The sequence below is a fragment of the Ptychodera flava genome, chromosome 5, assembly GCF_041260155.1.
Source record: "Ptychodera flava strain L36383 chromosome 5, AS_Pfla_20210202, whole genome shotgun sequence".
Classification (NCBI taxonomy): Eukaryota; Metazoa; Hemichordata; class Enteropneusta; family Ptychoderidae; genus Ptychodera; species Ptychodera flava.
The window spans coordinates 12,944,266-12,958,015 of record NC_091932.1 but is presented as its reverse complement, the minus strand read 5'-3'; the positions used below and the strand labels follow the sequence as shown (position 1 = coordinate 12,958,015).

At 37.1% G+C, this 13,750-nt stretch overlaps 1 protein-coding gene across 1 annotated transcript; it reads left to right on the top strand.

Annotated features, from left to right (window-relative positions):
- Positions 1-1,029: 1,029 nt before the first annotated feature.
- On the top strand, positions 1,030-12,557 carry LOC139133045 (delta-like protein A). Its single transcript, XM_070699441.1, has 8 exons — positions 1,030-1,357; positions 3,052-3,222; positions 3,786-3,980; positions 4,909-5,287; positions 8,362-8,601; positions 9,327-9,395; positions 9,675-9,783; positions 10,449-12,557. Exons 5-8 carry the CDS (start codon positions 8,430-8,432, stop codon positions 10,858-10,860), a joined length of 762 nt encoding a protein of 253 aa, XP_070555542.1. The 5' UTR covers positions 1,030-1,357; positions 3,052-3,222; positions 3,786-3,980; positions 4,909-5,287; positions 8,362-8,429; the 3' UTR covers positions 10,861-12,557.
- Positions 12,558-13,750: the final 1,193 nt, after the last annotated feature.

Below are 13,750 nucleotides of genomic sequence, written 5' to 3'. Positions count from 1 at the left end.
TGAGAGCTCTTTCAAGTTTGTGAAAGGCAATTGGATCGGTCACATGGTTTTGTCCCCATATCGTATTTTGCATGAAACAGACAAATATGAGATGATGTTCAAAATTCTTCTTTACAAGAACTTAACTGTTTTCAAGCTAAAATTTTGCACATAATATAATCAGTGCAAGAATTGGACACCATGTTAATCGCTTGGGCCCCGCCAACGCTGCTTGCAGCTTTAATTTCTGTTATTGTGTTTGCTGAATCTTGTCGATACATTTACATACGTTGTTGATATAATTGCCTTGGTACGACGCAAAGCTTCATGACCAGTGACTTTATTTTTGGTGCAACATTTTTCATATATCCATAAACAAATAACTTCTTGCTCTACTTCCAAATCGAAGCTTCTATCGTGGTAATTTTCTTATACCGTTGTAATTTTTAATGTTATTGTTGATAATTGACTTCAAATGTGCACTTAATTCATATGTCGACATGTTATACTCCGTGCATTACGTTGGCAAGGTTAAAACTGCATCTTCACATTATTGCACAGAGATTTATGAGAAAGTATAGTCGTTTTAAAGGACAAAATAATGGACATATCCAAAAGTTTAGCTAACTTGCCGTCAAAGAATCGGCGTAAAATTTTGCCATGTTCCCTAATATCGGACCCATTCTGGAACGACGCATCCGTATGCACACACCGCAAACCAAAGAGCGTAGTGTGGTATAACTTTTGGTGGCATTTGTCCATTCGAAGACCAAGGTCTATGGTCCATTGTTTCATTCACTCTGTGGGGCTAATGTGCAGCGTCTCAGAAGCTGAATCTTAACATTATAGACTCCCTATGTTGCTGTGAATAGTGACAATCGACCAATCAGATATAATCTTCCGAGCACGCAGCACATCAACAGACTCCGTGAACCGTATTGGGATAGGACCCAAAGTGCTGCCTTTCCCACAATGCTTATAAGGTCCCCATTTATGACGTAGTTACTATACAACAAAGAGGGCTCTTCCCCTACAACCCGGAAGTTGAATGCTTTTAATGAGAAGCACTGAATTGCATGTTATATAGAGTCACGTTGGTGCGTGGTTCGGCCGATAATTGACTTTTGCGACTATAAGTTACAAGCTAAGGTGCTAAAATGTTCTCCTCGCGCGTCCTAGTGTGGTCCCAAACTTTCAGCTCCGCATGAATTTGTGATCTGCCGTCGTAAGGTTAAAGATTGCGCAACTTTCACTAATCACCGTACGTTTCATGGAGAGTAAGGACCGGATTGTCTATTGAACATGGCGAACGTTTTGTTGAGGACTGGTCTCCTATTATCCCTTTGGCCACACATTCTCGGATCAAATGAGCACAAAGGTAGGTCACACTGCCATTCAGAGTGTGTTATTGTCAACAAAGACATGTAAGCTGTAGGTACCCCAAGTACGGTTCAGCTTGCTTGTAGCTTTTGATCGTAACAGCCAGTATGACGACTCGCGTTATGTCCGAACAGCTAATTGTAAGATTTTCAAAAAAATGGGATGATTGCATGCTACTTGTTTATGTAAAATTTGATATGTTACTTGTTGTCAACGGGGCTGATCGAAACACATTGACAGTCTTCATCAAAGTACCGGATGTCCATTGAGAAATGTGAAAGGGTCTTTCGTCAGGTCTGCAAACATCAAATGGCAGACTTTTTTGAAGACTCAAAGACTTTTTATTCCTTCTTCCTATGACATTGTAATATTGAAGTGCTACTGCGCTAGAGTAACAGCAAAAAGAATAGGAGGAACTGAAAGCTCTGTTCTCATTTTTCGTTTGGTACTTCTGTGAAATGATACCACACATAAAAGTTTCGATGTACCCACAATGTGAGAAAATAATATCTAGCTTCTTTGACCTCCAAACTCTGACCTGAAATTATCTGTCCGTACAGTCGACTATGTCTGTTTCTATCGAATATATTGTATCAGTAATCGCGAAAGAAGATACGAACACTGCAAAGAGGCGACCAAGATAAATTTCTTTGTGAAAATCGTTAGGAAGACATGACAAGAGTGAAAGATCTGTATCAGTTTCATGTTACCTAATTGCTAATTTGCAAGCTTGATTGTACTTTAATTAAAGCTATATAGCGATCAAGACCGAACAAAATTTGCTAAAATTTGTTACAGGGGTTGTTCATAACAATATATGGGTGAAGGAAAGCCATGGTGCAGTTTACCGTCAAATAATTTGTTGATTTTGCTTGACAAACTTTTGAAACTTTTCCTTTACGTTACAAGTAAAAGGCAAAAGCTAGGGGATGACTGTTTCATTTCACGCTCGAAACATTTGAGATTCACATTTTTATGCAACGATTGAAAAAAGTTCTACTTTAATTTAAAAAATACGGAACTTATTAAACTTTAATGTTAAAATCATGTAAATCTTTCCATTGTAATACCGTGGCGCCAGTTCTCGAGAAATTTGTGGTTTGATGATGTAGAACTTATATATTCATAGGTATTTTGAACGAGTATTCCAATTGGGTGGGTGAGAAACGATTCTTTAGGGGACGTCAATAATGAAAACTGTCGCACGACCATCGTAATTCTTTCGATTTGTTTTAGACCCCCTCCTCCCCGTCAAAGCAAAAGCAAATGCCAAAATCAGTGACAACGGCGTGATGCCTGTACTTACACGCTACACTACAGATCCTGGATACTATCTAAGTCCACACAAGAAAATACCAAAAATATATATAAATCAAACTCAAAACACGATGAATTCACCTTTGAGGGTGATAGAAAATTCTTATTATATTTCTTCCGCAGACTTGACATTTTTCAACGGAGAGAATATGTGTTGGTCCTCACTTCACAATTTATGTACTTTCAGAAACTTGTAGCTCTTTATCGTTGTTCTTATTTGTACTGTATCAAATTATTTCCACTTCTGTGAAACTCAGCCGATTTTGCTTTGCCTCTAACATAAAACGAAATAGCTTTCATATAAAACTTTTGAATCAAGATCATAAAATGAGACCCGAAAAGTTCACATTGCGACCCGTACCTCCTTTGCTTCAGCTCTCCAAGACGTGCAATTGTCAATCAAACATATTAGACTGGTTGATGGGTCTACCCCGTTTGAAGGGAGAGTTGAAATCTGCGTGGACCACAAACGGGAAAGTTACTGTGGAACAGTATGCAATAAGTTCTGGAACCAGACAATTGCAGATTATGTCTGCGGAGAACTTGGTACGTAACTATATACATCATCAAACATTTATTTACATCCAAAATAAATCCACTTTTGACTAAATTCAACCATAATAATTATACACGAACTTATTTTGCAAATTTGTTGCCCTAAGTGTGACTCTCTGTTATTCTTTAAAATAGTGCCTGGCACTTTAAGGTCACACGACATGCGATCAACCTTTATTAGGTACCCGGGCTTCAAAGGAAAATTTATTCTATATCTGCAAAGAGTTGAACATTGATATGCACACATATTATGACCTGCGTACACATGCAGAAAAGTTTTCATGCATTTGATTTACTAAAATTTCTTAATACCAGGTCAGAGTGGCTTGTGTTTTGCCTTCGATATTTTATGCTGAAAAATTGCTGCTAATAGTGTATAAAGGGAAAGTCGATTATATAATGTATAGTCTACAGTGTGTATGAAACTTGCAATCACTGTTTGCACAGCATGTTATAGTAGTCGAAATAAAAGGAAGAATTCCTGATAAGATTATAGATTCGAATACGTTTGTTATTTGAAAAGTTACGATAAAGGAATTTTCTCACACGAATAGGATTCAATGGTACAGACAGAAACAAAGAGTTACAGGATTCTAAATTCGGGAGGGGTAATGATGGAATATTTGGTATGAAATGCACGACTGTCGGAACTAGTACAACAATGACAGAGTGTCATGCATTCAATGTTACCAATCTCACTGAATGTGTGCAAAACGATGACGTACATGCAGGAGTACACTGTAAGCCTCGTGAGTATCTCTATTTTTTTTTCAGAAAACTTTATTATCTCCCCTAGAGAAAATCACATGTGGTTCTAATCACCAATCAAGCAATACACACAAACGTTATAGAACTAAAACATAACATAGTACATAAGCAACCCAAAAAATTAAAACCAGTATAAAAAACAGGACATTATCCGAATTTGACTTGTTTAAAATTGAAATTAAATTGGAATAAAACTTAGCTTCTTTCTCAATGCTGTACATTTTGGAACCCGTAAAAGATGGTCTGATGGCAGGTTCTCATAAAATCGATTTAAGTCATGATTTCGATCATTTAAAATAATTTTGCTCTTTGTTTCAAGCGTCGTATGTATAGATCACCAATGTTCGCTGTCTCCCATCAACAACATTTCTACGTATATTCACAATTCAACCTGGAATGCTTTTTGCCATAATTTCACCACAAACACATTGTTTGATAAAGTAAACGTATTGACTGCAGTTGTCTACAAATGTATCGAAAACTACTCATTATAAGTGATCAGAATAAGGCCAACACGTAACTCGGCGAAGTTTTCAGAAAAATCATGGGTGAGATTGCAGCTCGGCTTCATTAGTCCACGTTAGTCCTTGCTGCACAACGGCTTTTTTTAGGACGATGGAACCGAAAACCTGCAAAGTTCGCTGCCCAGATGTTGAAGGTATTTTAGGTCCAGTGACCTGAAACGTTATATCTCCGTATACAGGTGTAAAAAGGCGTATTTGTTCACCAACTAGTGAGCATAGTCCACTTCATCTTTCCCTGTTAGAAGACTGGAGCTAAGCATCTGATTAATATCGAATTATTCATGCTGTTATTTTCTAACAACACAGTGTCATATAATTGTAAAGATTGTAGTTCTTCATGTGAACTTTCGATCACGGTCCTAGTGAAGTTTGTTTATAATTGCAGCTACAGTGGAGCCCTGTGGACATGAGTGGTTTGTAAACGATTCTCAGATGAGTGGTTGGATTCTTTCACCGGGATTTCCAAATGAGTATCCATCATGGTCAGATTGTGGATGGACGGTCACGACGAAGTCCGAGAACGTCTTCAATGTAACTCTTAGAATGTTTTACCTTGCTAATGATTGGTTAATTATTCGAGACGACAAATTGACCTTTTTTGATCTCATCGGAAAGAAACCTGATTACACTGTCACAAAAGATAGCTTCGAGAGAGGAGAGAGTACAGATCATTATATTGGGATTACTAAAATGAATGTCTTAAAGATTCATTTTTAAGTCATATCTCTTCGGCAACGATCGTGGATTTGCAGTTTTTTATAAAGGTAAACAAATTTTAAAACTAGTCTTTTGTGCTATTATATGGTTTTGTGAAGAACCGTTTAAACAGCACACTGTTATGTCGCCAGCAGAATATATCGACGTGTTGGATTACGCGTTTGCTCAGGTTTTTATTTTCCTATATGAGTCATACTTCAAGACTGAAAGATTCAGTCGTGGGTATGGGTCTCCGCCAACTCCAACCAGATAACTCTCCATCAACCCCACCCAAACGTTGTTTGGATCGGAGTTGGCGGAGACCCATACAGGATTGAAACTTAGTGTAATATAATACCCCAAATACCTTGAAAGTAGCCTTATGTTCGAATATTTTCTTAATGCCTGTCAATATTAACCACCTTTGGTATTTGTGATTATCCGTTATTAATTATTGTATCAGTTGATGTAGTATCATCCTCGTGGTTACATTAGAGATATGTCAAATTCCTATCTCGGGAGCGGGGGAACGAAACAATCAAGAAAATCCAGGCCAAAACAAGCGAGTTCGCTACATTCCTGCGCTGAACAGATTAGGGACACAAATAATGTAATGTCCTCATCCCCACTCCTGAACAGTTTCATGGAAAATCCTGCCTTTTCGCCAACGTTTGTCCGTACCGCCCCCTCGAAGATTACTTTGATTGCTTGTTTAAGCTTCCAAGACAAGAAATGACCTTTTTAAGCTAACAATTCTCTAGTGGTAAATAAGCTCAGAACCCCGTAAATCATATATTTTTGAAAAGCCTAGATATACGGAACATTTTGGTTACCATAGTGTCACCATTCTTTACATAAATATCACGTGACAGGTAATTTGCATAACCTTCTTAAAAATCGGTTTTCCCTATGTTTTGTTTCAATGTTTGAGATATGTTGCTGAAATTTGTGTGAGTGCAAGCTGTCCTAAGGATCTTCCAAAGTGTGTCTCAGAATTAAACCGTCTTAAACAATATTTATGCCAGAAAAACTTCCATCGCGGTGAATTTAACCCCCTTTGATTTCTTTAAAATTGTACTAAAAAAACCAGGCAAGATATAAAATATCTGAGGTACTATTTTGAAGAGCGTTGTGATAGCTTGCATTCCAGCAAGTTTGAGTCAGATATTTTGAAGTATTAAGACAAAACATAGGGAAAACTGATTTTGAAAGGTCATGCAAATTACTTGTCACGTGATAGTCATGTGAGTGAGTGATTTTAGACAGTGTTCTCTACAAAGAAAAAAAAATATGTGGGGGCTAATTTGCATAATCATTTGCATGATATTTACATATTTTGACCAAATATTGCTGATAACAAAAGTGCACTACAGTTTAACTCCTACCCTTGTTTAACTCAAATAAAGAAAGGTTAGGAGAGTAAAATATACCGTTACAGTTGGTAAAACTGATCAGATCAAAGAAACTATTAAAAGATGTAAAACAATGAGACATCGAAGTTCCCGTGATAGCATCCGACCTCTAGGAAAATACTACGTTTTTTCAGTACGTTTATCAGGGTTCTCTGACCCTGCGCACCCCCGGTACCAAAATAGAAGAGTCCCACTCTGATGTCATATCCGCCATTGTTTACAGTATTTTCATTCACGCACGCGATCTCGGTTTTGATTCTCTTCACATGCATTTTCATTTGTTAAGAGTTTTTACCGCTGACTATAACAATTTTCATTGCTGTGTTGCTGTTTTCACAAGATACTGATCGTTTGATCTTGGAAAGTTGAGTTGCTTTAACGTGCAGCCAACAAATGACATACAGTTCCCTAATAAGCTATGCTATGCTGTTGATCGGCATTATATATGAAGTCTTCTTTCCAAGTTTGCTTTTTATTTCAAGATGTGAGTCAAACAGAAATTTCACCAAATTGCCACTTCTGTATCTAGGGAATGTGTAATCAGTTTGATTTCAAAATATTTCGTCAAGTAAGAGCGGAAATCGTCGCTGACTTTTGCTGTCTTTTGACTATGGTTTATATCAAATTTTCTGTCCTTTACGATTTCTTCGGATGGGTCGCTGGAGTCAAGGGTGGGACGTGTGAAATTCTTCTGTTGTTAACACTTCATACAAATTTAAAGGAGTAATAACAAGTGACATTGTAAAACAACGAAGCTACAAATAATATGTCTTCCTTTCGTGTGATCGTACGGAAGTTGACCAGTCGGTGCACCATTGTGAACATTTTGCGGCTGAACCTCATAGTGTCGCGGGTAACAATGATAGCGTTGCGAAGAGATCGAAAGCGTCGAGGGCTTGAACGATAGCGTCGCGGGCCTCGACGCTGTTTTGGACTTGGGAGAACCCTGAATTTGAGGGTGTTAAAAGAATGTAGGTACTTTCTTGGGGGAAAATTCGGCAAAATCAATCGAGACAACACTTACATCTTGATGCGACCACACAGTTATTGTGTGAATGGGTTGACAAGTCGGTCGAGCTTCTCTCGCGGTCTTTCTTCCGCTATGATCGTCGTGACATATCTTGACGAGGTACTAAAATGACAAATTCACACATACAACAACAGCAAAATGTGCCTTATTGATTTAAATTAACACTTTATTGAAATTAAATACAGAAACAAACAAAGGCACGACATAAAAATATGCCGTAAACCAAACCCGCCACCCCAGAACAAAGGCTGACGGTGGGTTTCAAAAGCATGGGCGGCCGAAAATTAAACTGGGCGGCCTAGATTTTATCTGGGCGGCCGTGAAATTAAAGTGGGCGCACCGCCCACTTAAAAGGCGCCATGGAGAACACGATGTCACCATTGCTTACTAAACAATGGTGACATTGTGGTTACCAAAATGTTGCCCTATATCTAGTCTTTTAGAAAATGTATAATTTACGGGGTTCTGAGCTTATTAACCACCAGAGAATTGTTAGATTAAAAAGGTCGATTTATTGTCTAGGAACCTTAAATGGAATGAGGGTTTACTTGCACATTATCGTACTTCAAGAGTTTGGCAACGTCATTAACACGACGTATTTAAATGGACAGTTTTAAGCTTTACATATATTCATGGATGTAACATCCATAATATAATAGACACGTCGACAGCCAAATGTGTTTCTGTTTGTCACATTCAGCATTTTCGCTCACTCGCTGTGATGACGACGAGTGTAGCTATAACGGAGTCTGTCACCAAGAAGATGATATGAAAGTTTGTGAATGCAACGATGGTTGGACTGGTCAAAACTGTTCTCAAAAAGTGACTGTGTGCAATAGTATGCCGTGTATGAATGGTGGAACTTGTGAAGTGTCGATTTCAGAAAATATCACATACTACTGCGTGTGTCCAGAGGAGTATACCGGCAAGCACTGTCAAGGTACGAACACTTCTTTGCCGCGTGACCCCCACATTGAGTCGATCATTGAAAATCAGACGCATCAACTACGACTGGCTTAAACATTAGTTCTCGCACGACAATATACATGCATGCATATATTCATCTGACGTACATTCAAGCTGTTTTGCAAATATTTTCAGTCACTGACAGGACCTATCAGCAATCTTCTTAATACACTTTCGCTGTCAAATGTTATTGGATGTTCAATTGCAGAGTTGAAGTTCTGTACGCTAAGAAATGAAAAAAGTCGATGTTGGAAGCGACAGCTGTCAAAATACTTGGTGTGGCACTACATTTCATAAATTTCTAGGGCTTTCAATTACCGGATACATTGACTTGATTAACTTCTGATACATTTCGAACGCCCTATCCTGTTAAGGTTTAAGATTGTAGAAAGTAGGCTTATTACTGTAAATGGAAATGCCCTCCTCCAATATTCACTAGAACTGGACGAATGTCTCGCATAGTAATACGTCATTGCGTGGAGCGAAGCATAGATTACTAAGGCGGTGATCTGACAGGTAGAATGCGTTTCGGGACATATATATTCGGACTGTCACATTTTTACAACGTAATGTTCGCTTCTAGTTATTATGATTTACTTGAATATTTCTTGTCTTACTACAGACATAGCGTAAGAAATTAATAGTATACTGGAAAGCTCTGTATTAACCAGTAGCAACCTTTCTTTCACACGTACACAGAAAGCATCGACAACCGGGACTCAGGTATCATGAATCATTATGATGATGATGTTAGTGGTGATGGTGATGGTGAGTATTTTTGTCGATGTTATTATTATTATTTATTATTATATTATTATTATTATATTATTTAATTTGTTTTAAACTGTTAGCATCACAATAAGCGACAAGCTAGTTTAATTCACATTCTTCCCTGGCGTTGCCTCCATATACAAGACTTTAATGAACATGTTGCACCGTGTTCCTACATCTGTTTGCAGGAGTGTGACTCAATTTTGCTGCTACTATTTCATATTTTATTGTTTCGATTATAATAAATAACAGCCCATCTCAATTTGAAATCTACAGGGGAGTCTGCAGAGACATCTACAGGAGGTATCGTTGGCGGCGTAGTTGCTGGAATCCTATTGATTATTGCCATCGCCTTAGTGGTTTGTTTCATTATTTACAAGAGAAGGTAAGAAAGTGATGATGTTTGAATGATCGCTGATCATGGTGAATTTTCATCAACTTGCACGTCATTTATTCTAAAGCACAGCCCTTGTTGTTAAATGACGTTGAGTCTTGATAATATATCACTTTGTTGGCATGTAAAGCCTTTGACCTCCACAACAATCTGCGTATTTATAGGGAACACTTAGGAAGCAGAATAGGTTGAATCACATTTCGGGACTCAGCGACATAATATAGAATTATTGACTGTAGTTGAGTTGATAGCAGGAGCAACGAAATAAAAATCACCAAAACTTACGTCGACACAGTTTCCTAAAATGACAGTGATGTATGGTCTGCAGATAATACTTGTCAAAGGGAAGTCAAAAGATTTTTATTTCGAGTTTCGGGGAGTATTTTTTTCCAGAGCAATGCAAATAAGGCAAGAATTGCTCATTTAATAACATAGAAGATAGAAACAGTTTCGACCGACTGTGTATGAAGAGGGAACTTCCTCTTCCTCCACTTCAACTGGCTTATTTTACTGAGACTGTACAAAGAAAATTTTTAATCCTGCAATGTAGGCAAAGTTTGGCGCAATGAAGTATCGGGTCGTCGAATTGATATTGTGAAATGTAAAAGTAAAGGAAATGAAGCTTAAAATAATATTGATCAAAATTTCTCCTACAGAAAAAGGAACGAAACAACGGATAATCAAACGGATGACAACGAAAGCATGCATCACCATAACGTTACCTATGAGGATAAATTAACGTTTACAGCTGTCACCATGACTACGAATGACGTAACGGACGGGGCAACTCAGCGCAAAGAAAGTGATGTATACTATTCAAGTATTGGTGATCCTCATAAACAGAATGATTATACCGTGGCTGATGTCACCAAGCAGGGAAATGGCGGACACCATCCAGCTCAGCCAGAGATTCAACAACGTATGGATAATAGATCCACCGAAGACGGGTTCGTCGACAACATAGCTTACGAAACAGCCGACGACGTTGCAGAACTGGACGCTGATGGCGGGAAGGGCTCAAATGAAGGAGAGGGCTTTGTTGAAAACGTTGCATACGAAGGTTTGTAGTCAGACGGTAACAGCTACGAGACAATTTAGAACGCCACCTGACCGTAATACTGGTATCATATCATCCAAAAGACATTTGTGTAATGGTATATACTCTCAACAAACGGAGTGTATTTGATGACAAAATATTAGAACGCTAGCTCCATGTATCACACTGCGTATATTTTATGGAATCTGAAAACTGACACACAACTGGGCGACAATTTGCTAGTAACAGCACTGCCGTCGATGTCGGTAATGATAACTGTGATTTTAAAGGTCTTATTTGTAGACAAGATGAGTGAAGCTGCCGCAATATTTTTACAACGGATAATTTCAATGCTGTACGGTGCTTGAAAGACAAAATATTTACACAGTAAATACAAACGATATAATTAGGATTTTATGTTTTACTGCACAAACAAAAGTGTCTTATGATGTAGTTTCAAGACATGAAATTTTTCTCTATACCGTGTTTCCCAAATGAAAATTGAAAACAATTTCATCATGTTCTCATTTCGTTGAAGTTTTTATTTCAATTACTGTCACGAAAAATATTCGGCAAAGATCAAGTATCTATTATTTTCAAACCAACTTTGTTGGCTATCATGAGAATGATTTATCATAAACACGATTGGAACTAATTTAGGATAATTGGATCTTTATATTTTTTTAAATATTTCAAAAGTGTTAGGTGCCCTATAGCTGAATGTTGCAATATTACAAATTACTCATAAAAGCAAGTGTGTAACTTAATAACAAAACCAGATGAGATTACATTTGCAGATTGAATCGACAATACTTTACCATCCAATTATCCCAAATTAGTTCTTATCGTGTTCATATAAAAAGCAGTGACTGAAACGGTCATGCTTCGAAACAATCTGGAATTTGAATTCGCGTTTAAGCTCATTGTCTGAAACACTTGCTGTATTTTCAATAATTTTAGCACTGTTCGTAAAACACATATATCTGAACTACTCCCAAGGTCTCGTCTCAAAAACTTGGTGTTCAAGTTATCAACACGACCAAGTATCTGTCCTGTAGTGCAAATCTATATGTTCAGTATCAATTGCTATTTTGATAACTTAATCAATTTTAAGTCCAGACTAGAATTCATTTGCCAATAATACCATCGCATAGGAGTACAAAATACTCAGTAACTGTAGCTGATACTATGTACTTCAAAATGATTTACGTAGAAGAATGGGAAAAAGAGTTTTTTGCCGAAGAAAAGTAATTATAGTATTATCGTATTGAAGTTACAGCTACGTTCCTTCGGTAAATACCCAGCTGAACAATGCGGAGAGCCAGGGAGGCTCTTCTCCCTATCAGTTTGAAGTTTCAGAACTCGTCACTGCAATCAGAAATTTATAACGTTAATTTCAAATTCATAAGACTCCATAGATCGAATAAAAGTTTTACTTTTCCATACACATGTGCTTGCTGCAAGATTAATAAAAATAAATCATTCTTCAAATATCCCTATGTATGAGAGTTTAATATTTCCGAAAACTATACTGCTGCATTATTAAAAAAGTTTGACCTGACGAGGTCTTTACTATAAATTTTATACTTTTTTGCTGATTTTCTTGTTTCGTACTGTCTTAATGTTAGGTGTTCAATTTGGAAGATTAGCGCTCACGACTATTTATTTTATTTCCTTTGTTTTAAAATTTTAAGATAAACCGGAATTATAACGTTTTGTTGTTTGAAGAACAATTCAAGTCTGGTCGATAATTCGGCAACTGACCGAGTATGACTTGCATGACATATTTAAGGATGCGTACAAATAGATATTATATACTCCTCCTTGAAACACTAAATATCATGAATAGTGACCAAATAAACCTATTGAAGTCAAAACTTCTGTTGTTTATTGAAATTCACACTGGAAATGAAATGCTGTTGTCATCGTTTTACGTGCAAACGTTTCAGCAAGTTTTGGCAATGCATATATCTTAAGACTGGCAAACTGGTAAACAGCTGTAATTTCCGTCAAATTATTGGATTGGCTTAACACGGACCATATTCTCACAAATGTCTGATATAGTTTTATTCTGAATAAAAGAGCACCTATAATATGTATGTAAGTTCGGTGCAAGCGGAAAAAGAATGACATATACATCTATACATGACCCTTACGAATTTTCGCACTTCAGTTGAACGTTGAGGGCGCTATACCTATATGTCCTCCATCTGACCTTAGGCCCCCAAAAATTATGTGGTTCCGGTAATATGCCTTTAAAAAATAGGTTATTCAGGTAAGGAAAAAGTTTTTCTTTTTATTTAAAACCAGTAAAGCATACAAGTATATTGAAAGTGTTCACGCAACTGATTCTGTTCAAAACCAGTAAAGCATACAAATAAATTCCAAGTGTTCACGCAACTGATTCTGTTCAATTTTTACCATATGGAAATGATATTGAAAACACATTGTGTTTAGTACCTAGTGCAGAATAGCTCGCCATGTCGCTGACTAGAATAGGTTGGCGCAGGCTAGACTTTCCGTGACAGGGGTTTCACTAAATTAGTTAAAATTTACTTTTTATAGCTCATTTACTACACTTTCAGTACTTCTGGAAAGTCCTTGAAAGTCATGAAAACTCCAGGAGAAATTATTCTCATGAAGTTTGTTTAGCAATTAATTAATGACAGTCACCTTAGCGAAACAAAATAACGTGTTGCGCTGCGCAAGTATAGTTGACACTACTGGAAAATGTCATTTTTCACATCAAATACTTCTAAAAAACCGCTTGCAATATTTCCAAAAGTCATGGAAATCACTCCACTTAGAGCAACACTACCAACTTCACGATCTAATTAATTTTCAAACTGAAATTTTTCAGAATTTATTTATTACAGAAATTTGAAGTTCCAGATTCATCATCTAGATATTTTAGAAGGATTT

Bases quoted from the DNA above. Each gene is read 5' to 3' on its own strand.
- LOC139133045 (XM_070699441.1), top strand. From the start codon at position 8,430: ATGAAAGTTTGTGAATGCAACGATGGTTGGACTGGTCAAAACTGTTCT. The intron at 8,602-9,326 runs GTACGAACACTT...ACACGTACACAG, and splicing joins TACCGGCAAGCACTGTCAAG to AAAGCATCGACAACCGGGAC. The intron at 9,396-9,674 runs GTGAGTATTTTT...TGAAATCTACAG, and splicing joins TGTTAGTGGTGATGGTGATG to GGGAGTCTGCAGAGACATCT.